The 24,926-nt window shown below is 36.1% G+C and overlaps 1 protein-coding gene across 3 annotated transcripts in view; it reads left to right on the plus strand.

The window, feature by feature from the left end:
* Nucleotides 1–12,855, plus strand: part of sfmbt2 (Scm like with four mbt domains 2) — a 54,466-nt gene extending 41,611 nt beyond the window's left edge. For all 3 annotated transcript variants that reach the window (XM_065269218.2, XM_065269219.2, XM_065269220.2), the window contains 9 exons: nucleotides 1,870–1,912; nucleotides 2,540–2,598; nucleotides 2,719–2,858; nucleotides 3,394–3,503; nucleotides 6,680–6,855; nucleotides 7,027–7,190; nucleotides 7,453–7,710; nucleotides 10,919–11,047; nucleotides 11,680–12,855. In XM_065269218.2, coding sequence (XP_065125290.1) covers nucleotides 1,870–1,912; nucleotides 2,540–2,598; nucleotides 2,719–2,858; nucleotides 3,394–3,503; nucleotides 6,680–6,855; nucleotides 7,027–7,190; nucleotides 7,453–7,710; nucleotides 10,919–11,047; nucleotides 11,680–11,820 — 1,220 coding nt within the window. In that variant the 3' untranslated portion in view covers nucleotides 11,821–12,855. The remainder of the gene's footprint in view (nucleotides 1–1,869; nucleotides 1,913–2,539; nucleotides 2,599–2,718; nucleotides 2,859–3,393; nucleotides 3,504–6,679; nucleotides 6,856–7,026; nucleotides 7,191–7,452; nucleotides 7,711–10,918; nucleotides 11,048–11,679) is intronic.
* The last annotated feature ends 12,071 nt before the right edge of the window (nucleotides 12,856–24,926 follow it).

Here is a 24,926-nt window from a genome sequence, read left to right on the forward strand (position 1 = left end):
TATATCACTCGGTCTCCTCTCCACTAATAAGCTGGTGTGTGGTGGGCGTTCTGGCGCAATATGGCTGCCGTCGCATCATCCAGGTGGATGCTGCACATTGGTGGTGGTTGAGGAGATTCCCCCATTCATATGTAAAGCGCTTTGAGCTCTGGAAAAGCGCTACATAAATGTAACTAATTATTATTATTATTATTATTTTGGGCGTAATGTGCAATAAACCAATGAGAGTCTCAGCTCTCATCCCCTTTAAAAGACAGTTGCGCTGGTGCTATGTCTAATCCCTATTTAGATGACGGACTTTGTAAACTGAAAAACTAAGCAGAGGAAGAAGACCCCCAGTTTAAGATTAATGTCAAATAATTGTGTTGTTTTTCACTTGTATTGAAATTGTTATTTTTTTATTAAAACCTTTAAAACTCGTTTTCTTTTAGTCATGGAAGTAAAAAAGCAGGCTTTTAATTCCTTTAAATGTATGACTACCCAATATCATCAAAAAATTATTTACAAGTATGTAAGAAAAGGTTTGTACTCTAAAAATACTTTATTTGTAACAAACAGGAGATAAAGAATTTACAAACGGCTCTCTGCACGTTTCAGCACTTGGACAGCGTCAGTTTTTTTAAGCATTACTTAAAAATGTTTCTCATCTCACCACATCCACAGGTACAGAGTCTTCATATACAATAAATTCGCCAAGTAGCATTAAAAAAAAAAACATTTAAAAACAGATGCATTTGTTTAAAGCAAAGCATTTATTTACTTACCAGGCTGCAGGTGAAGCAGCTCTTTGTGCCTTCTAACGTCTCATAATTAGTCCTCATTTATGTCCAAGAGACTCAATAATAATCTTTTACATTCAATCATTTAATCTTTCATATTTAAAAGTGTTTTTGTGCTGCTGCGCATTCATGCATGTGATAAGCAAACCTGCGTCGTCGTTCCATTTATAGGCGCATATTACTAATGCGCTCTTTAAATAGCAAAAAACATATTGCGCCATTGACTTTAGACTTTAGACCAGGATTTTGTTGGTCAATGCCGTAGTCTATTTTAGTTGCCTCAAAATAGCAACGCGCCAACAATGCGCCTGAACACACCTCGTTTTTACATTAGTACGCCCATGGGCGCAAAAATGGCCGCAAATGCATTTGCTATTTAAACAATGTGGCGCTAAACTTGAAAATGATCATTGCGAAGGGTGGAAATGAGCAAAAGACACTTGCGTCGTGCATTGCGCTGCATTGCGCCGGGTGTAAGATAAGAGCCCATTGCATTACAAAAAAAATATTTTTAGCAACGTTATGTGATCACATTAAAAGCAAAATAAAGAAATATTTAAACACAATCTCATGGCAAGTGAGTACAATATTATACCAGGTGGCTATTCATATTAATTTGTATGACCACACTTGCTCCTGTGATGTTGGGGGTGGGGTTTCATTATTGTTTTTAATCGTACGTTTTTATACGATTCACTTTTTTACAATTTTTAAAATCCGTACTAATTTTCATGTGATCAGGCTGAATATTTATATATTTTTTATACTCTGCTTTTGTTTTTTTGTGTCCAGTTTCTGTACAATTCCTTATTCAGCAGTCACAAATGACTTTGAAGGTGTAAAACCCCTGATTTGCTGTTTAGTGTACTTATGTAAAGCAGGATTTTAAGTGAATGAGAATTCATGGTGGCTGTAAATACCTCTTGATTGATTGTAGCCCAAACAAAAGCTAGGTTTCCTTGGTACCACTGCTTTCTGATAAATTGGGGGGGGGGGTTTGAGCATAAAGAACAATCGTTGTTTTTTGTTTTGTTGGTGTTGCATTAATCTCTTGTTTTTTTTGTTCATGGTTTTGTATTGTGTGTTGAAGGTCAACCTCAAAAGAAGATTGCTGTCGTCCAACCTGAGAAACAGTAAGTAAATGTTTGTCTTCTGTTGAGGCTTATGTGCTTAGACAAGTGTGACACTGGTAAATTTTGTCTCTGTTCCTATCATAATACTGTTTCATTATCACCTCTCACACCTCTAATCCATCATTAATAAATGACAAAAGTCATTAAAACATTACAAGGTTTGCATTTCCAGAGTTATGCAAAGTTTCTCTAAATTGTATTTTTTTATCTCTGTTTATTTGTGGCTCTCTTGATTTTGCCAAGTGGTTGATGTCCTCAGGGCAACATTATGTTGACCCTGGGACAACATTTCAATCAACCAATCAGATTTCAGAAGGAAGTTTACAGTTTGTTTTAAGTTTAAGCTTACAATCAGGATTTTTGTAAAATGTTTATTTAGAAAAATGTTGTCCTTGGGTCAACACAATATGTTGCCCTGAAGACATAAACCACTTGGCAAAATCAGTTTGAGCATTTATTTGTTGTCCTAAATTTGTATCTTTTGTCATTTTTGCAGCAGTGAATGTCTAATATATTAAAGCCAATGCTATTATTTTAACAAGCAGACATATACACACAAATGGTTTCTTCTTTGATTCATCAGTATGCTAGTTTATTGATAGATAAGATTTATATTTTTTATTTCAGGTTGGCCCCCTCTCATCCTGCTGATGGCCATTTGAACATGTGCCCCTCTATGGATACAGGTATTATATAATTACCACTATATATTAAAATAACTTCAAATGTAAGCGTAGTTTTATAAGAAAGTTTTAGCTGAACAAATAGCTGATATGTTTGTGTAAATGTGTGGCTGTTTTCTGCAGGTTTGGCGAATGGGAAGTACTGCTGTTCTCAGCTGTTTGTTAATCATCGCTGTTTTTCTGGCCCATATCTTAACAAGGGACGTATTGCTGAGTTACCGCAAGCCGTGGGTCCTGGAAAGTGTGCTGTAGTCCTTAAAGAGGTACTGTCTGAGTCTACTCATACAGTATGTGTGTGTATATCTGGGCAATCACTGGACGTCTCTATTTAAGAGTACTTACGTAAATGGATGGTTCACCTAAAAATAAATTTTTTATCATCGTTTAATCACCTTTATGTTGTTCTAAACCTGTATGAGTTTCTTTATTCTTTATTATACAGTAGTATAATTTTTTCCTACTATGGAAGTAAATGGGGCTCATGATCGGTTTAGTTACAAGCATTCGTCAAAAAATCTTCCCTTGTGTTCATTAAAAAAAAGAAATATATATACAGGTTTGTAACAACATGAGAGTGAGTAAATAATGACAGAATTTTCATTTTTGGGTGAGCTATCCCTTTAAGTGTGCCCCCCTCATGACAAGCAGTGTTTCTAGCTGACCTCATTGACAATAAGCGCATATTTGTGTTTGTTCGTTTAAGCTTTATAAACATTATGCATATAAGAAGGTTATCAGCACTGTTTAAATGGCACGATCATACTATGTTTTATTTATAGTGAGGTTATTTTCTTGCAGGTTTTAACAATGTTAATAAACTCGGCGTATAAGCCTGGCCGTGTGCTCAGAGAACTGCAGGTGGTGGAAGACCCAAAGTGGAACTGTCAGGAAGAAACTCTCAAAGCAAAGTATGAACACACAAATTGTCTCCTTCTGGGAGTTTTTTTGCACTCACTTTGGTTGCACAAGCCCTGTAATCTTTCTGCTTTTATGTGGGGAATAGCTGGTGTATCATTTGGGAATTTTTTTGGAAGAAACACCAAATAGGCCACAGACACATTACATTTTTTGTATATACAGTACATGACTTTTAGGATGTACTTCTCACTCTCATGTCCATTTATAATAAAAGGACCACTCTGATGCAATGACCACAGACATCAGAAGTCCTGTTTTTATGCATATGCGCACACTGTATGCGCACCGCCAGATTTTTAAAACGCTCATTCTTTGTATGCGTAGGTCGCACATGCGCTTACAGGAGAATGTATGTAGTGTGTAGCCCAGGGGATGCATTGTATTTGTTGCAATGTGCATGCGTTGAACGTCTGTGTACACGTACAAGGCAATTAACAAAGGTTTATAAATAACCCAGCAACATTTAGGGCCCTATCTTGCACCCAGCGCAATTGACTTTGTCAGTGACGCATGTATCATTCGTATTTTGCAACGGCGCACAGCGGGTTTTTCCCTCCACAGATGCACGTCGACAAACTAGGGAATGAACTTGCGCTCCCTGGGCGTTTCAGCGCAAAAAAAGAGGCGTGTTCCGGCGCAAACCATCCCTGATGCTATTTTACAGTTTCAAAAAACAATTGCGCCACTGACCAGAAAAAAAAAGTTTAAAGTCAGTGGCGCGTTGCGCGTTGTTCATTATGCTATTTTAAGGGCGCATGCTTGACCATAATGTATAGCGTGCACAACGCGCATACACTTTGCATCTAATCTACACATATGTAACAGTTATTTTTGCAAATCATAAATTGTTACACTAAAAAATATTAATACACGAGATAAGGGGAATCATAGTGGTGAGCATTGTGGTGATAGTTTTTATTTATTGTGTGGCTGCGTTAAAAAATTCTCATGCAAATAACGATTAAAATATTTTCATAAGTTTGTTGTGTGGCTGTATTACGTTTATTTTATGTAAATAATAATTTAAATGTTTTCATAAGAAACCTTAATGTATATGAACTTGATTTGTTAGTCTACTTTGGGGTTGGACCTTGCGTTTCTTGGGTCCGATTTCAAAGCCCCCAAACCCTTTCAGCGGTGAGGGTGGACGCAGCGATGTCGTCTGCTGGCGTCAGGTCCTGAGGCAGATCCACCTCCCGTTACACGGCGTGCCCGATTTATGCTGGCAAGCTTGGGATTCCCCCGTACAAGGACGTCGGTCTCCTCGGCTGTGAACCGCTCCTGGCGTGCGCCTGGTAAATCCGTCATAATAATAGCAACCCGCCACGGAACTTGCGCCCTTGCGTTTAAAGGGAATGTTGGATGACGTTCTGATTGGTTTATTTGACGTTACGCCCAAACCACACCTATGAATAATGAACCTACTTCAGACCAACCCCTTATTGATTTGCGCCCGGCGCAAGAGTTATTTCTCACGCCGGGAAAATAGCAACAGCGCCCAAGATCCGCCCACAAACTCACTTGCGCGTTGCGCTTCGCACTTGCGTTTCAGATCGTTAAAATAGGGCCCTTAGTGTGTGAACTACTCATCCGCACAGAGTAGCGTGGCAAAGAACAACACACTTACAGAAAATTACTCTGCAAATAACTGCAATTTTATGTTTCAAGCATAGATGGTGATGGAGAGAAAAAATGATTTTAGCTTTAATAGAAATACTAAAGTGTTTAAATTTTTATTTACATTATTATCTATTTACAAGTATTATTTACATTTATTCATTTAGTAGACACTTATATGCAGTATTACTTAGTTTAACATGTTGCCTTATTGGAAACAATACTTTTAATTATGTATGTTTGGTTTGTTGTTGTTAAAATAATGACCTACACAATTCACAACACCTAATTCTGTGGATGTGAATGTCACAGAACGTTCTTAAACTAAATATGATTTCGAAATACAACGCAGAAAAAAAATGTATTAAACCAAATCAAGACAGCTTGTCTCTGAAGGCCATTTATCACGTCAGTAAGGAATGATGTTTGACAGTGATCTAAGTTTTACAGACTATTTTAGCAATGTTTGTATTATCACCTCTGCAATGTCTGCAATGCAAAGTCCAAGATGTTCTCTCCCCTGCTGATAGTGATAAACTCATCCAGCCTTTATTATACTGCAGTAGTGTTTTGTCTGGCTGGTTTTAAGCGCTGTATCACGTTAGATCATTTTAGACTGTGGAATCACATTACCCAGCACTTACAGCCCATCACTGGCTACCTATGTCTTAAAATAAACGTTTTTAATATACTCTTACCAATTTTTTAATATCTACATAACTGAGCTATACCATTTGTTCTGCAGGGCTTTCCATTAGGTGACTTAATTCTCTTCCTCCTTAGTATTTTTTTTATTAGTATTTCATTTCTATTTATTATCTTAATACAATTATTTATTTTCCGCTATCTTTAATTTTCTTGTGTATATAAACATATGCATATAAATCTTTATAGATATCTGACTTTGTTAAAGTAACCTACTTAGTCAATGCTGTTTTAAATTGCTATGTAAAATTTAACCTCTAATAGAAAAGCAGAGAGACAAAGAGCAATTTCTTGTTTTTCGTAGGTTAATCGTTTTTTAAACAGTTCCTTAAAAATGAACAATTCAAACGAAACAGTTTATTAAAATGAATCAGACTTCCCAAAGCTATTGTGTGTGTATAATTATGAAAGTCTATATTTACAAAAAATGTATGCACATTCATTTAAAGGGAAGTTCACCCCAAAATAAAAAGTTTCTCATCCTCATGTTTAACCTGTATACATTTGTTTTTGACGCACAGAAAAGAAGATTTTTTTTGATAAATTATAGCTGATTGTAACCATTGACTTCCTTAGTAGGAAAACAAATGTTATGGAAGTATTGTGATAAATGATGATGACGATAAATGCTGGTAAGCACATAGCTGATGGTACCCATTGAATTCCATCGTATTCATCAGATAAAAGTTTAGTACAACATGAGGATGAAAAAATTATTACATATAATTATTATAATTTTGGATGAACTATCCCTTTAATATGCAATCAGATTTCTATCCCATATCATTTTCCTAATATTAATTGGACATTACATAAAACAGTGATTTGCTTTGTGTTTTGCTAGATATAAAGGTAAAAGCTATCGGTCCACCATGAAGATCGTTCGTACAGTGGAGCAAGTGGCTGAGTTTTGCCGTCGAGTATGCGAGAGACTGCAGTGCTGTCCGAACCTTTTCGGCCCAACTCTTGTTTCCAACAAGTGCCCTGAAAACTGCTCCAGTCAAACAAAAACCAAATACAGTGAGTCTGTTTTACTCTGTGCTGATCCAATATGATTCTTTTAACTTGGAATTACAATGACACGTTTCACAAGACTAAGGTGTCATTTGCACCAGCAAAACACACAAAAGCAAACTTGACTTTCATCTCTTGTTAGCTGTCAATCTGATCTGTCACTTTTTTCTGATGTAGCGTATTACAAGAAGAGGAAAGTCGGACGGCCAAGTTTAGGTGAAACTGCACAGGATGGTGACATGACCAAACCTGCACGCCGCCGAAAGAAACGGAAAGCCATCTTTGTCCAGAAGAAACGCCGCACTTCTATTGTAGGATACCAAACCACAGAGTCACCTCAGGTCTGCCAAACCACATAAATCCAGACACAAACACAAAAACACACTCAAAAACAATCATAAATACCTCGACTTCACTTATTTTGACAGACTTAATTTACGATCTCTAGACCTGTATTTGAAGATGCAATTTCATTTATTTTTTAATGTTTATTTCAATTTGTTTACCTATTTGTGGACTGCAACTTGTTTGGACAAAAAAGTACTTGATCAATTTTTTTATCTGGTATTTTTATATGATATTTTTCCGATATTTTCTTTATAGGATAGTGATTATTACTATGATGACGAGGAAGATTTTGATGAGTCTGGTAGTGAGGAAAGCTCCAATTCACCTCGTGAAGAGACCCCTGCCCACACCTTTAAGGAGGCCCCAAGGAGAGGGAGACCCCCACGGCGTGTTGTTCTTCAGCGTAGGGCGACCCATCCGGGGCCAGAACCCTCAGATAAGTCTGTTCCTCGGAGAACCACACGCTCAGTTTCTTACATCCAGAACCAGACGACCAAACACGCACAAACAAAGGTAAAACACACATCCACAAAGTCATATACAGTCGAACTTAAATCAATTCCTTCATTAAAATTACAGCATTTATAGTCCTGCTGTTCATGTTTTCAGAAAATGCAAAGACTGACACTTTTTGGATATAAGCGTCTGCTTTAATTAATAAATGTAAAAAATGTCTTCCACATGCACGACCGATATGAGCCTGTCGCAGATATATCTGTGTTGCTGTATATGCCGCAGATACGATAGTTTCCACCTTAAGATTATTTTTAGTTTTTTTTAATTTACTATTTTTAGGTATGTGTTTAAAGGGGACATTTCACAAGACTTTTTAAAGATGTAAAATAAATCTTTGGTGTCTCCAGGATATGTATGTTAAGTTCTAGCTCAAAATATTATATAGATAATTTATTATAACATGTTAAAATTGACACTTTTGTAGGTGTGAGCAAAAACGTGCCATTTTGGGGTGTGTCCTTTTAAATGCAAATGAGCTGTTCTCTGCACTAAATGACAGTGCCGTGGTTGGATAGAGCAGATTAAGGGGAGGTATTATCCCCTTCTGACATCACAAGGGGGGCCAGATTTTAATGACCTTTTTCCACATGCTTGCAGGGAATGGTTTACCAAAACAAAGTTACTGGGTTGTTCTGTTACACGTTTTCTAGGTTGATAGAAGCACTTTAAAGGCGGGATGAATGATCTCTGAAAGCCAGTGTTACATTTGAAATCACCTAAACCAGTGGTTCTCAATTCCAGAACATTTTAGATGTCTCCATATATCCCTCGGGGGCCCGAGGACTGGAATTGAGAACCACTGACCTAAACAAACATGCCCCTACCCCAATAGAATCTGGACCTTCTTTTGATAGACCCACCCCACACATACGCAACACAGGCAATGATGTCTGTTAGTCGACATGCCCTATGATTGGCTACAAGTGTGTTTTGGTACTCGGCCTGACTCACTTTTCCAAAACGTTTCCAAAAAATCGTGCACCCCGCCTTTAAACTTGGAAAAGGTCACATTTTCATGATTTATATTTTTTTTATTCTGAAACTACCGAAAACATTACATTTCTGCCAAGTTCTTAATAAAAATAATTTTTATTTGCATTTATTAACTGAAAATTGAAATGGAGAAAGCATTGCCTAAATAACAAAAAATAAAGCGTTTTCCGATCTTGAATACTGCAGAGAAAACAAGTGCAAATTGATTTTTTAATAACAAAATGCTTTTGCACATATTTTTTTACACATATTTTAGGAAAATGTCTCTTTGTATCCATTTAGTCTTTTACATTGCTGTTGGGTGACTTTATATCGCTCATGAGTATGTGTACTGTCCTATAATACACACATAAAAATAAAAGCCTTTTTTTCTCCCTAATATCTGTATAGGCATCAGCCCCCCCCCCCCCAAAAAACATATCAGTCAGGCTCTATAAAAAAAACAACAAACCTGCAAAACCACCTTCCTTCAGTACATAAAGTGGGGAGCTTAGTAGTTGAATACAATAAGAGTGAATCAGTGAGGTGCTTAAAAGCTTTAAAAGGACATCCATGAAAAAGCCCATACGAATTGTGCACCACTGAAGTCTACAGTAGGTTTGTGTGAAGAACAAACTGAAATTTTAACATTGTGCCATAAGTCATTCCATTGTGTTTCTCAAACAAAGTTATTGTATGGCTTTACATGCCTTGAAATATAGTATACAAGTCATATGGGCTACTTTTGCAGTACTGTAATGCTTGAAATTTTTGGGAGCATTTTTATCATTATTTATTGTACTATATAGACAAAAAGCAGAAATAAGTAAATCATACAGGTTTAAAACAACAGGGTACATAATGGTAGATTTTTCATTACTGGCTATCATGGCTTAAAGGAATAGTCAATTTTCTTAAAAAAAAAAACATACAATTTACTCACCACCATGTCATCCAAAATGTTGATGTCTTTCTTTGTTCAGTCGAGAAGAAATTATGTTTTTTGAGGAAAACATTGCAGGATTTTTCTAATTTTAATGGACTTTAATAGAGCCCAACATTTAATACTTAACTCAACACTTAACAGTTTTTTTCAACGGAGTTGAAAAATAAAAAAATGCACTTTTAAACCACAACTTCTTGTCTAGGTCCTTTCCTGCATGACCTAACGTAAATGCATAGTAACGTAGAGAGGTCACGTGTTAAATATATAAAACGCACATTTGCGGACAATTGTAAACAATAAACTGACACAAATACATTAATTAGTATCATTCGACATACAACAACGTCGGAACGGTCCTCTTTCTCAACACTTGTAAACACTGGGGCGGAGTTTCGCGTTCGTCCTCTGTGACCTCTTGACGTGATGACGTATTGCGTGGGGTCACGCTGGTGCATCATGACCGGATCTAGACAAGAAGTTATGGTTTAAAAGTGCATATTTTTTATTTTTCTTGTCAAAAATGACAATCGTTTCGCTAGATAAGACCCTTATGCCTCGTTTGGGATCGTTTATACTCGGTTTAAAAAAACTGTTAAGTGTTGGAGTTAAGTATTAAATGTTGGGCTCTATTAAAGTCCATTAAAATGAGAAAAATTCTGCAATGTTTTCCTCAAAAAACATAATTTCTTCTCGACTGAACAAAGAAAGACATCAACATTTTGGATGACATGGTGGTGAGTAAATTATCTGGATTTTTCTTTTAAGAAAATGGAATATTCCTTTAACGCCTTCACATCTTTTATTTACAATGCATGCATGCAAGCTAAGATTAAATTTATGTTAACCTTTAAAAAAAGTTTTTTTTCTTAAGTATTTTGATGATAAAAGCTAAAAAGTATTGTTTGTAGGGATGCGCCGATACCACTTTTTTGGAATACGAGTACGAGTACGAGTACTTGCATTTCAGTACTTGCCGATACCGATACCGAGTACTTAATAAAAAACATGATTTACATTTACAGGTAACAGCTTTAGTCATATAATTTAACAAAAAAACAAGGGACTAGTTTTCCAGTTTGTTGTAAACTCTGCCTCTTTGGACAACACAAGAGGCATTAACCCCTTACACGCCGCTCAAACATAGACATTTCTCAGACCGTGGTATCGATCCCTGGTATCGGGGGACTTTTAACGAGTACGAGTACTTTAGAAAATGTGGTATCGAGGCCGATACCCGATACCAGTATCGGTATCGCTGCATCTCTAATTGTTTGCATGCATTTGTAGACGGAGTCTGTTGAAGAGGAAGATCGTCTGGTGTTGGAGAGGAATCCTTTACAATGGAGCGTATCTGACGTGGTTGATTTTATCGCGTCCACTGACTGTGCCTCCCTGGCTAAGATTTTCCAAGAGCAGGTACACAAACACATCATATGCAAACAGACTTTGCACTTTTCTTAGGATTTTAGGGCCTCTGTCAACTTAAAAAAGTGATTGAGTGACTAAAGCTATTTCCAAATTTCTCATTGCTTTGAAAATGGCTTGCTTTGTCTACAACTTATTGTTAATAATTGTTATTTTTTAATAACAAGCTACTATATTGAGGGGCTAATATGACATATACTTAAGCACACAAACATGTGGAATACATTTGCAAAACAGCACAATTGAATAATTGTAATAAAAAACTTCTGATCGTATTTTTATTTCTCAAGCGCTTTGCTCGATTCACCTGCTTTTCACTTTTAAATTCACTTTGAATGATGCAATTCGATATACACATATTTTATGCAACATCAATGATTCTAACATACAACAATAGACAATTTAGGTGAGTATTACACATAAGCTGATGCTCTGTAAGGTACAGTATGCCTGTCAAATAAAAACAAACACAATTGATAACTTGGCATCATGCACTCATCAGGTTTTGTTTGACTTATCTGACTGATCAAGTTATTCCATCCCAAGCAAACAAAAACAAGCAAAACCGGTATAAAAAAACAAACATTATGCTAAAGGCACACCTTCTCTTTATCCTTCTTAAGGACATCGATGGACAGGCTTTGCTGCTGTTGACACTTCCTACAGTTCAAGAATGTATGGACCTTAAGCTCGGACCCGCCATTAAACTCTGCCATCAGATTGAACGGGTTAAAGTGGCCTTCTACTCTCAGTACGCTAACTAAGCTAACCCCAATTACTCTACAAGCCTACCCAGAAGCCTTTGCCTCACTGGACTCAAAAAAGAAACCTGTGTATTGTTCTCAGGGGTTCAAAATGCTATTCCATCCATAAGGAAACCTCAGGTTGACTACATTTGCAGGATTTGTATACAGTACCAACTCAACATTTTTTTTATGTTATCTGCCTTTAAATGCCATATACTGTACTGTAGTACTTTCTGATTGTTAAGCTGGTTTTACAGTAACCAAACAGGCATATTATATTGGTTGGAGATCCAGAGGTTTCAAGAGAAAAAACAAAGGCAATATCCTACAACCAATGGGAAGTAGAATATGCCTGAATTGAAAAGAAAAAAACATTTCAACTGTGAAACACCTTTAGCTTTTCTGCAGTTTTATCCCTATCTTTCAAGACCAAATTATATTTAAATACAAATGATATGTGAAGTATTGACTAAGTATGCTAATATATTTGCAATATTTATTTTGCTCTGATAAACTATTTTTTATAACATTTGTCAGGTTAGAAGGCTAGTGTGTCATTCCAACACCTGAGAAGTTAGGCATTGTGAATTCAATAGGTTGAATTATAGAATTTCATTATTATCAGGACTGAAAAATTATATAGGCATGTTCTGCTGTATGTTGTGTGTATGCTGAGATTGTATATGTGCACGTGTTTGTATGTGTATGCATCTGTACACACACACATATATATGACTCATTGTATTAGACAATAGCTCTACACATACATCAAGTTATTCCAAACTGCCTGTCATTCTGGCTTCTTTGGTTTTCTAATCAACACTTCATTTGTTTCTTCTTAAAATACATGGCAATTGGATTTTTGAAGAGTGGCCTTTTGCATTGGCCTAATCTATATTTTATGTAAATAATCTATGCAAAATTGGATGTTTTATATACATATTTTGTTTGAAATGACTTTCATAGTGATATATTTTTTACTTCTCTCTGACTCTTCACTTGATCAGTTCACAAGTAGATTGTATTAAAACTGTATGAACTGCAAATACAATATTGTCAACAGTGCAATTATTTCAATGACACGATCATTTTCAGTGTTTCAAGTACTCCCAACACTGTCACTTTTATATTACACTATTATACTGTATAACAGACGAACTGCAATTGATCCTGTGCTGTTTGTGCTGCTGACATGGATGATACTTCAATTATTGATGAACAATATAATATTTACAATACACAAAAAATCATTATATATACACTCACCTAAAGGATTATTAGAAACACCTGTTCAATTTCTCATTAATGCACTTATCTAATCAACCAATCCCATGGCAGTTGCTTCAATGCATTTAGGGGTGTGGTCCTGGTCAAGACAATCTCCTGAACTCCAAACTGAATGTCAGAATGGGAAAGATTGAAGCAATTTTAAGCCTGGCATGGTTGTTGGTGCCAGGTGGGCCGGTCTGAGAGTATTTCACAATCTGCTCAGTTACTGGGATTTTCACGCACAACCGTTTCTAGGGTTTACAAAGAATGGTGTGAAAAGGGGAAACATCCAGTATGCGTCAGTTCTGTGGGTGAAAATGCCTTGTTGATGCTAGAGGTCAGAGGAGAATGGGCCGACTGATTCAAGCTGACAGAAGAGCAACTTTGACTGAAATAACCACTCGTTACAACCGAGGTATGCAGCAAAGCATTTGTGAAGCCACAACACGCACAACCTTGAGGTGGATGGGCTGCAACAGCAGAAGACCCCACAGGGCACCACTCATCTCCACTACAAATAGGAAAAAGAGGCTGAAATTTGCACAAACTCACCAAAATTGGACAGTTGAAGACTGGAAAAATGTTACCTGGTCTGATAAGTCTCGATTTCTGTTAAGACATTCAGATGGTATAGTCAGAATGTGCTGTAAACAGAATGAGAACATGGATCCATCATGCCTTGTAACCACTGTGCAGGCTGGTGGTGTAATGGTGTGGGGGATGTTTTCTTGGCACACTTTAGGCCGCTTATTGCCAATTGGGCATCGTTTAAATGCCACGGCCTACCTGAGCATTGTTTCTGACCCTTTCCATCCCTTTATGACCACCATGTACCCATCCTACTTCCAGCAGGATAATGCACCATGTCACAAAGCTCGAATCATTTCAAATTGGTTTCTTGAACATGACAATGAGCCCCCAGAGTCACCAGATCTTAACCCAATATAGCATCTTTGGGATGTGGTGGAACGGGAGCTTCGTGCCCTGGATGTGCATCCCACAAATCTCCATCAACTGCAAGATGCTGTCCTATCAATATGGGTCAACATTTCTAAAGAATGCTTTCAGCATCTTGTTGGATCAATGCCACGTAGAATAAAGGAAGTTCTGAAGGCGAAAGGGGGGTCAAACAGAGTATTAGTATGGTGTTCCTAATAATCCTTTATGTGAGTGTGTATATATATACTGCGGCGCTACCGGAAGGTAGTTATTTACGTTAATAAAGTTTTAAATATGGATATTTCTACAACAACACCGTGCGATTACCCTCAGAAGACCTTTGTTTATCATCCTGGAGCCGTTTGAATTTATTTTGTGAAGGATGGACGCACTTTTTTTGGACTTGAAGGTCGTGGACCCCGTAACATTACATTTAATCAACTGTAAGATCTAAAACATTTTCTAAAATATCCGAAAATGTGTTTGTCTGAAAAACAATGGACATATGCAACTCGGACAGCTTGGGGGTGAGTAAATCATGGGTTTAATATCATTTTTGGCCGAACTATCCCTTTAAGTTTGGAAATTAATTTATCAATATGCACTTTAACATTTAGTTGACTATCCAATATAATGCCCAGATATTTATATTTCGTAACATATTCTATTTTAGTTCCTTGCAAGGATATTAATTATTTTGTTCAACTTTATAGGTAGAAAAAAATATAATTTTAGTTGTATCTATATTTAAACCAGCTTCAGTTGAAACTGGCGAAACGTAACAATATTGTATGACTGTAGATATGGAAGGGCTTGTGAAGCTGAGGTAAAACAATAAATATCATCAGCATAAAGATGATACGCTGTTAAAAATTACAATATTACTGTCAGCAGTTTGCCAGTAACTTACTGTAGATTTGAATATATGCTATTTACTAGCAATAGTTTGTTTAAAGACTTTATCTTTACAGGAAAAAAACAAAAAAAAAACAAAAGTATTACGCAAAGCGTTTCTGGAAACCAAAATATGAAAATAAAAACTAAACTGAAAAAGGTTAATGAGGATTTCAGAAGGGTCATATGTCCCTTCTAATTTTAACAATCCATAATTTCAGATGTTCCTTGTCCTGTGTAAATGTAAAAACAATTTATTTTATGTGTTTTGTTGGCTGAATGACCAGCATCCTGATACAAAACAATAGGTTTAAAGTGCACCCTCTGGACGCCTATCCCTCACAGCCTCGGTTTGGAATCAACATGGCGGCAGACTGAATAAGGAGTATGCCTTGTGATCGAAGCAACATTTAAGATCAAGGATTTAAAGATTGTTCTTAACCTAGGCAAAATGCTCTGCACAATGGAAACCTTGTGTAACAAAAAAACTATTTGAAATACTAACATAACAAAATACTGATCATTAACAAGTCTCCTTCTGTTCTCATCCAGTCCAATGCAATGCATGCTGAGAACTGAAAATCTTCAGTAGTGTTGCTTTAAAAATCCCCTTGTGGTTAGCATCAAGTTGTTGTTTTTATATATGTGACCCTAGACCACAAACCAGTCATAAGGGTATATCATAATATGTATACACAATTTATACATCATTTATACATTTGAGATTTACTGTATATAAGTTTTTTATTGATGTATGGTATGTTAGGATAGGACAATATGTAGCTGGGATACAATTACTGTATTTGAAAATATGAAATCTGAGAGTGCAAAAATGTAAATAATTTTGGCCCATACAATGTATTGTTGTATATGTTGATGTATTGCTACAAATATACCCATGCTACTTATGACTGGTTTTGTGGTCGAGGGTCACATATGTCTATGTGGTGTTTTTATTATGCTTTAAGACAAACAAATGTTCAAATTCATCATTCAACACCATTGCTGACTGCACACCGCCAGCTCATATATGTATTGTGAAACCGGACTTAGCAGCTATTTGTGTGAAACTGCCAAATGTAAAAAATGGTGCTAAACAGCACTAAAAGTAGTTCACTGACTCGTAATCATACAGGAACCATTTTTATAGTTAAACATCACCTATGTAGAACCTGTGTAGCACCTGTGTAGAACCATAGCTATGTAGATCCATAAGTGCTGCTTAAGTCATGCTTTAGCACCACTTATGGTTCTACAGAGGTGCTATATACTGTAGGTGCTCTTTAGCGCTCAAAATGGTTCCCCTATGATTACAAGCTCTTAGTACTATTTAGCACTATAAGCATCTATGTACATTCATGATACATGGGTCGGGGTTTATCTATCTTGTAGATCCTGCTTTTTTATGAAATTATTTGGCCCGCCCTACACCACTGTGTCTATTTTTACAATAATGCCCTGCCCCAACCATTAAAGGTCCCGTTCTTTCTGTGTTTTTGAAGCTTTGATTGTGTTTACAGTGCGCAATATAACATGTGTTCATGTTTTACCTGTAAAAAACACAGTATTTTTCACACAATTTACTTATCTCTATACCGTTGTTTTCACTGTCCTAAAAACGGCTGATGTCTTCCTTGTTCTATCTAGTCCCTCCTTCAGAAATACGTAACGAGTTCTGATTGTGTAGTTTGTTTTGTGTGTTGTGATTCGACAGCAGCTTAGCTTAGCAGAACCGTTTGAGCCAAAGCTGGCGACTGACGTATTCCTGTGGGCGGAGTTTAGTCAAAAATTGTTTTATTGACGTCATTCAATCGTGAAGTAGAGGGCTGTAGTCCAAACCGGCCGTTCGCTGTAGGCTTTGAAAGGGAAATTCTGTTAAAGAAAATATATCACCTGGCAGTAAACTTTGAGCTTTATTATTTTGCAGGTATTATTGATGCACTAACAGCAACATTACACACAAGTAAAGTTTGACTAAAGACGTGACCTTTAAATAGACATAGTAGGCATTTGTAATGTAAATAACAAGCTTTATTTTAGCTAAAAGTGGAAACAGCGATTAGATTACATTGCACTGTAAACTAGCAACAACATACGCGTATAGAAACTAGCATAATCATATTGATAACAAAAACATTTACAAAGCAGCGTTTGTTGCAACTATTTCTGAGAACATCAGATTTAGCAGCTTGACCTTCTTTTCTTTTTTCTTCCCGCACCTTTAACTTTAATTTCTCTGTTTGTTTTGTTATTGTGTCTGGTGGCAGGAGCAGCTTGGTGCGTTCGTGCTGTGAGGCCAAAGGTTTGAGGACATCACGCAAGATATGTTGCTGCGTAGGCCTATGTATTGTAACCTTATAAAGAACCAAAATAAAATATAAAAATATATATTTCCAAATATTAAATATTGGCTATATATAGTGAATTGCATGCATCATACAAGATTTTAATGATCTATTCTGATGCTCAAAGATGCATTTTAAGTGATAAAATTATAAAATACATGGGGACATTAACTAAAAAGTTGCTTAACAAAAAAAATCTTTACTCTTACAAGCACAAATCATGTTTTTTGAGTGTACTTTAATCAGACTTTTCTGATTAAAGTCTGATTAAAGATTCTGATTAACATACACCTGGCAACACTAGCAACCACATTTGAATGTGTTATAATCCACTCTGAACACCTTAGAAACCTCATAGAGAATTTGAAACAAATGTGAGCACAACATTATTCTTTGCAATGTTTACACTTCCTCCCACACTTATACTCTCTGTTGATCAGGATAAGAACATGACAATATTACATAAATTACTGAAGTTTTTCCTTGAGTTTTAGGACAGTTTCACATTTGGTGCGATTGCCTGGTCCGAACTAGAGTTCGATTGCTCCCCCCTCCCCACGAACTCCAAGCAGAGAGATGATTTCTGAATGCCTCCGCAAAAATTTACATCGGTGGACAGACCGTTGTCATCGAAACGACTTTAGTATGTTTGGGGCAGACAGACGCAAGTGCGTTTCTGTATTATTTCTTTGAAAACAAAACCAAAGGTTTAAAAAATAAAAACAAAAGTCAAGCAAGCATTTTATGCATTTTGTTGTCAAGGTAAGTGCACGCACACAAACACACACGTCTGTTTTGGTGGGACATTCCATATGATACGTAATTAACAGTGGTTCACTTCCGCGATTTGGTACGATTGCGTTCACATTAGCAGCAAACCGATCTTGAGTTCACATGAACCGGACCCCAGACCACCCTTTTTAAGCGGACTCGAGTACGTTTTGCGGGTGCGCACCAGAGTTCGGAAGACAGCGTTCACATCATCCAAATGTACCGAACCCGGGTGCGCACCAAAAGTGCTAATGTGAAAACGCCCTTACAGAAGGTTTTGGACCAAGATCTCAACACCAAAATACTTCTACTCCCCGAACGTTTTTTGTCAAAAGCCCAGAATCTTTTCAGATCTGTAAAATTAATTCATCCAGTACACTAGGTGGCAGCATTCAGCTTTAAACTCTCTGGTTCCCCACTCCAGTGAAAACAAATGAGAGATTAAAGTTGAAGGGCAGTGTTTCCAGGTTTGCCGTTTTCCCGCACAATTGGGCTATTTTGAAAATACAGTTGCGGGAAAAATTTATCTGTATACTTATAAAATGAACATTCTTTATTTTCCTAATGTGCATTAATCCCATAAGCAATACCTGTAAAGGACAGCTGCAGCGTCAGGACGTCAGTGGAAAAGTGAGTGGAGGGGCGCATTTTGCTCTTAATATCACGTCAGAAAAAAGAATTTACCTTACGTAAGGAGTTACGTCTATACTGAGAGGATATTTACAGACCATGTAAACCCATCTATGTATGATCTTTTCACGTTAAATAGAACATTTTAAGAGCCTTTGTTGTAATCCCGGAGTTCTCAACTGTGATTGGACAAATGTAAAAGTTGGGCGAGTTTTCATTCCTTTTGGGCGGGTTTTAAGTTGTCATTGGGCTGGAACATTTTCTTGGACCTGGCAACCCTGGTTGAAGGCAGATTCATATGCTGAATCTCCCCACAGTAAACGCATTTTTCTAAGTGTTTATTATTACAGTGCCTTTGTTATTAGTGTAAAAGTATATTTATAGTTATGTGATGTAAATACTGTTAAATAGTGTCAACTGATATATTATCTGCATGGCTAACGGCTACTGTTAGCGCTCTGATCTAGTCTGCCTGCTCTGCTGCAGTGCACGCTGTCGTTGGTAAAGTTATATTTAAAGAACATTTAATCACAGTGAATTAAAACTAAAAACCTTACTCATTGCACATATCCCTTTTTTATAGATGGATATACGATTTTTTTTAAGACGTCAGAAGTAAGTAGGTGAGAATAGTTACTTAGGCAGCTTATGTTTTGTCCATATGCATTTCACTGAAATTTGCAATGATTTCACCTCAGAAATACATTGATAGACAATTATAAAATGTGAATCCTCAATCTCTTACATTAAAATATGCTTATGTGTGATAATTGTCAGTGCAAATACACTGTAAAAAATACTTTGCTGCCTTAAATTTTTTTGTTGAATCAACTTGGATTTACAAGTCATTTCAACTTACTATTATTTATCTTGACTAGAGATGAGTTGTTATAACTACAGGTGAGTTGTTATAACTTATAAAATTAAGTTGACTTTTCTCAACTATATTTTATAAGTTGTGACAACTCATCTTTGTTGACATGACTTGTAAATCTGAGTTGATTTAACAAACATTTTTAAGGCAGCAAAGTATTTTTTACAGTGTAGGGAGAGAGGAGGGTGGAGAGAGATCACATGCAGAGAGAGAGAGAGAGATTCCATAAACTGGTGAGAAATTGTTCTGCTAGTGAAGTAAAAATTGTTATTCTTTCTAATGTAGCTTCATAATTTCTGGATTAGCCTACAGCAAACATATTTTGCCTATTTCTGGATAAGAGAAATTGAAGTGTCATTGTCAAAATTTGTTATTTTACAGTTTCAAAATGATAATACAGAGAACACTTAGATTAAAAAATTGTTTATAAAGCTGCCGTAAATGGAGAAAGCAGGGGACAGCATCCTTTGGAACCCCTAGATTTAGGCTAAGCCCCCAATGTCTACAATGTCTGACTCCGCCCCTGCTTTACTAATTTCCCATAATGCACCCACTGTAACCAACTAAGCAAGCTCAGATTACATGCTTTTCAGTAATGTAAGTTTGTACTGTAAGCTTTTGTGGAATCATTCTATGAGATTTGCAAGCATAAACATTTGCACACCTTGTCTATGCAATTTCCTAAAAACAGGTTTTTTTATGATCTAGGAACTGCGATTGATTGACACATTTAATTAGCATAAAATCTTACTTTAATTATATTCTTATGATATCATCTCATGATAAGTCTGGCTGCAACCCATTAAACAGGCAACATGCAGTGCACCACAAGAAACATACTCTTAGCATCTGTTTTACACCCAATCATTAGTTATCAACCAGTCATACAGTAGCTGGGTCTGTTCTGAATGTGGCACATATGGCTTTCATATGCAGTTCAAGTTTTCTGTAATGGTTAGTCAGCCTAATCTAAAACTAACATGGGTCATGGTGCAGGATGTGCAAACTTTACAGTAACTTAGCCATATATTTATCTTACTTCTCTTTAGTAAAAATAACAAGAAATCAGCTTGTTTCATTATTTCGTTAAATGCTAAAAAAAAATGAAGTCATACGTTGTTCATGCTGTTTATTTAGCACATTTTGAGGTTTTTTTTCAGTTCAACTGCTGTCATCGTGGAGCAACAGTTTGAAAAGAATCTTGCTAAGCGAGTCAGTAAAACTGTTGACGTGTTAAAGCTAGCAACGCGAACATGTGTTTTCATAAACAGTTATAACTTTTTACCCAATTTGAATTTTAAGGTTTACCATTACAAAGGCAGAAACACATTAGGTACGATTGGAATGCACACTCGCAGCGTTCGTTGACATCACTAAGCTTCGTTTACGTACTTGTATAAAATGTTTTAACCTTAAACTTAAACAGAATTCATACATAAAACTTAATGGCCTTCTCGAATACACCTCAATGTATAAAATTCCCTAAAATCTAAAGAAAAGTGTAAGATAATACAATATAGAAATAGTAAAAAAAATCCAAAATATCAGCATGTTATATTAGTTTTTTACAATTTAGATAATATGTGACCCTATCTATTAAAGCTATGCTAATCTCTCAATCTAAGATTATGAGATTATGAACATCAAAGTTTGATTTCAACCATTTTTTTTCAATCTTTGACATGACCACTTTCAGTCATTGAATAAAATATCAAGGTTATATGTTCTTTACATTAAGTTGCATGATTTTATGTAAAAAAAAAAAAACAATCAAAAAAATTTTTTCTTTCAGCTGAGTTTTCACAGTTTTTTTTATTTCTCCTCTTATGCCTTTATCATTTTTTCTTGACAGTTTTTACCTTGTTTCAATGGCCATGACATCCATGTACTTACAATTAAATGCTTCTGTGCACACAATTGACTGATCCATTACAAACATCATGGCTCATTACCTGGATTGTTTACACAATATGTTAAATGTGTTATAAACACACCGCCCATGCCGTATTCTACATCAGTGCAGACATCAGGAGAATTGCGAGTGAGAACAACATAATTATTCATCACATCAATGATTAGGCAGTCATTGTATAAATATTTTTTGGGGAATTTCATGAAGCGTGACTTTATGACCATTAAGTGTTTTCTATTGAGTTTGACAGTGAACCAATCTTTACAACAGCCACTTCTCCTGGTTGCCAGGCAACATCATTTCATAGGTACTGTATGCTGCACACAGATTCACCAACTTGACCATTATCAATTTATTATTCTGCAAACGCATACATTTTTGTGGCAATTATATTAACACTGCTAATAAAGCATGCCTGTAGAAAAAAAATCACAAATAAGATCTATTAGTTCAAATTCTCTATTAGTTCAAGATTGTTTCTCTTAGACAGTAATCACATTAAATTGAAAGAAAATTCAGACATTTGCTTGTGTCTCCACTTATTTGTCCTGAGAAAAAAAACAATATTGCCTTGTCTCTATTAGTTTTAGGAGATTTCTCAACAATGTCTCAAAATGTATGTGGAAGGGTTTAGGTTAATCCAGGGCCTTAGTTGTAGCTTTTACAAGCAAACTTAAAAAAAAAAAAAACATTACTGGTGTGCGTTTTGAGAACAAACAGCACTTATGTTAAGATATGGCACGTTGTTTTTAGATTAAGGAAGTTCAAAGATGCATTTTTGTCCACAATAAACCTTGTCCGGAAACCGCCCCTATATAGATTTGTAAAGTCCAATTGAACGCAAATTAAACACTTTTCTTTCAAGATCAAATTATATAATATATTAATTTTATTTCATAATTTTATGTAAATTATTGCCTCATTTGTATAGCCTACTTTTATTTGTCTAAGGAGTAACATCTCAGAAAAGACAAAACTTTAATAAACACACCTGAGGATTCTATTAAAAGTGAACATAAAATAAAAATTTATATTTCTGGAGAACAGAATCGGGTACTTTAGATTAAATTAGGTAGTTCAACCTTAGTGTTAGTCGGTTATTTAAGATGAGCATTTGAAACATAAATACCTTTGGAAATATTATTGTGAAGAGTGGCAGATGGGACTACGCGCTGTCTCTTGGTGTAAAAAACTTCTTGCATGGGTTAACCACAAAGCTTATTCTCATAACACCTGAAACTGGGTCACATAGGACCTGCAGGGGGGTGAAAGGGGCCAGTGTTGAATGATAGGTGCTGGTTTGCTTTGAAATACGCTGCCTTTACATCTGCACATTTTGCATGCAATCGGAAATCAAGATACAGTTTCAAGGTCGATTTTTTTCTTTAACCGCAGAGTAAAAATGTGCTACAATAAATACATTTGCACGCTGCTCTACACATCTAGAAATCACAAGCACTGTCGTCATTCACTTGTCAATTTAATAATGTGCAATTATTTACCGTCTTAAAATGGGCTGGTCTCATGCTAGTGAAGTATTTGATGATTTTGTTGTCACCACAATAGTTAGCCTGTAGTGAGTTATGGTCTGGCAAAGCTTCATAGACAAATAATTTCCAAAGGGGCCTCTGGGCGCAATTGGATAAACCTAAAACCAATTAAAGCGATGAAGGAGATGACATAGGCAGAGTATCTTTTTTAGATATGAAGGCTCTGGGTGTTGTTCTTTGCTCAGGTTTTAACAAAAAGGAAAAGTTTAAATCGCTTAAAACAGATGCGATAGCTGATTCAAACGAGTGAGGTTTCACAGCGGCATCCATCTTTGTAATATACCAAATCTGCTTCATGTAATATACCAAATCTGCTTCATGTAATATACCAAATCTGCTTCATCGTCGCTGCGCTGTCGTCATTGCATGAAAGCCCGCCCCCACGTTTCTGATTGGTGCAGTAATTTCGATGGATTAGAAATGGGCTTGAATGGGCTCTTTGCCAAACCTACTTGCAAAGCAAATCTAAAGTTATCTGAGTTTTCCCAGGCTATGGAATAGTAAGGTGTGGTTTGTAGAGTTGTCCTGTACGTTATACGGTTGTTTTTAACCCAAATATTTGACAGAACAGACATAAGCTTATAAATAAACCTTTGCTCAGGTATTTTAACCTAAATGTCATTTCAACCAAAATGCTTGGATGTTTCGACCAATAGTTGGATATCATCAACCCAGCAAAAGACATAGAGGATGTTCTGGAAGCTTTCTAGGGCAGGGGTTTTCACTTTATAATGGCAAGGACCCCCAAAAATGATAAACATAGCAAGGGACCCCCATCATAAAATATATATCCATTAATATATATTTTTGTATGAAAACATTAAAGGCGGGGTCCATGATCTCTGAAAGTCAATGTTTACATTTGAAATCACCTAAACAAACACGCCCCTACTCCAATATAATCTGGACCTTCTTAGACCCGCCCCACACATACGCAACCCAGGCAACAATGTCGGTTTGTAGACACACCCCTTACTGCTGATTGGCTACAAGTGTGTTTTGGTAGTGGCACGACTCCCCTTTCCAAAGTGTTTTTCAAAAATCATGCACCCCGCCTTTAAACTTTTTAAAAAGGTCCTTATATGTATCATTTAGGTTAAAATATTTCCCTCTTAGGTACTAATATGTATCTTTGAACTACCAATATGTACCTTTGAAGTACTTATATGCAGGTCATTGTCCCAGTGACAGCTTTTGTAACTTTATTCCTGAGAGTGAAAAGTAATGCAAGTATGGGCAATATTCATTTCAATGTTAAAAACCACTAAATATGAATAAGAGGAACTGATTATTCTTTTGAACAATAAAACTGAATTACTACTTTGTAAGCCACTTCAAAACTATTATGCTTTCCGTGGAAATGCACTCATATCATTTTGCTGTGGAAAAGAAAAGCAAACATAATCCTGTTTAATTCATGATTTTAACCTGGCATGAGAAACAAAGACAGCGGGGTGATACAATAAACATACAATACCGGTCAAGATGACTCACAGTTCCCGGATAAGTGGTGTGTTATCAGTCTAATCAGTTAGTATTGGGGGCTTAACAGACCTCGGAATGTCACAAATTACTTTTTCAAACTGGAAATAAGATTACTTACTGTAACCTAAACAGGTTATTACTACTGCACTCTCAGAATAAAATGTACAAAAGTTATCAAAGGACCAGTATGTCCTAAATTTGTCCTAAAAGGTACATGTTTGTACCTTATAAGTACATACTGGTACTGTTCCTCAATGGAACCTTAATGATACATATTAAGACCTTTTAAAAAGGTACCGTTCCATTGACAAATTTTGTACTTTTTTATCTTTTACCAGAATATTACTTTTTAGCATATTTAGTTACGTTTTTATTGTAGTTACTTTTAATGACCCTTAATGACCCTCAGCTTCGCTATACTTATATTAATAATCATCTCAGATTTTTAAGGATAT

Source organism: Paramisgurnus dabryanus, chromosome 1, assembly GCF_030506205.2.
Source record: "Paramisgurnus dabryanus chromosome 1, PD_genome_1.1, whole genome shotgun sequence".
Lineage (NCBI taxonomy): Eukaryota > Metazoa > Chordata > Actinopteri > Cypriniformes > Cobitidae > Paramisgurnus > Paramisgurnus dabryanus.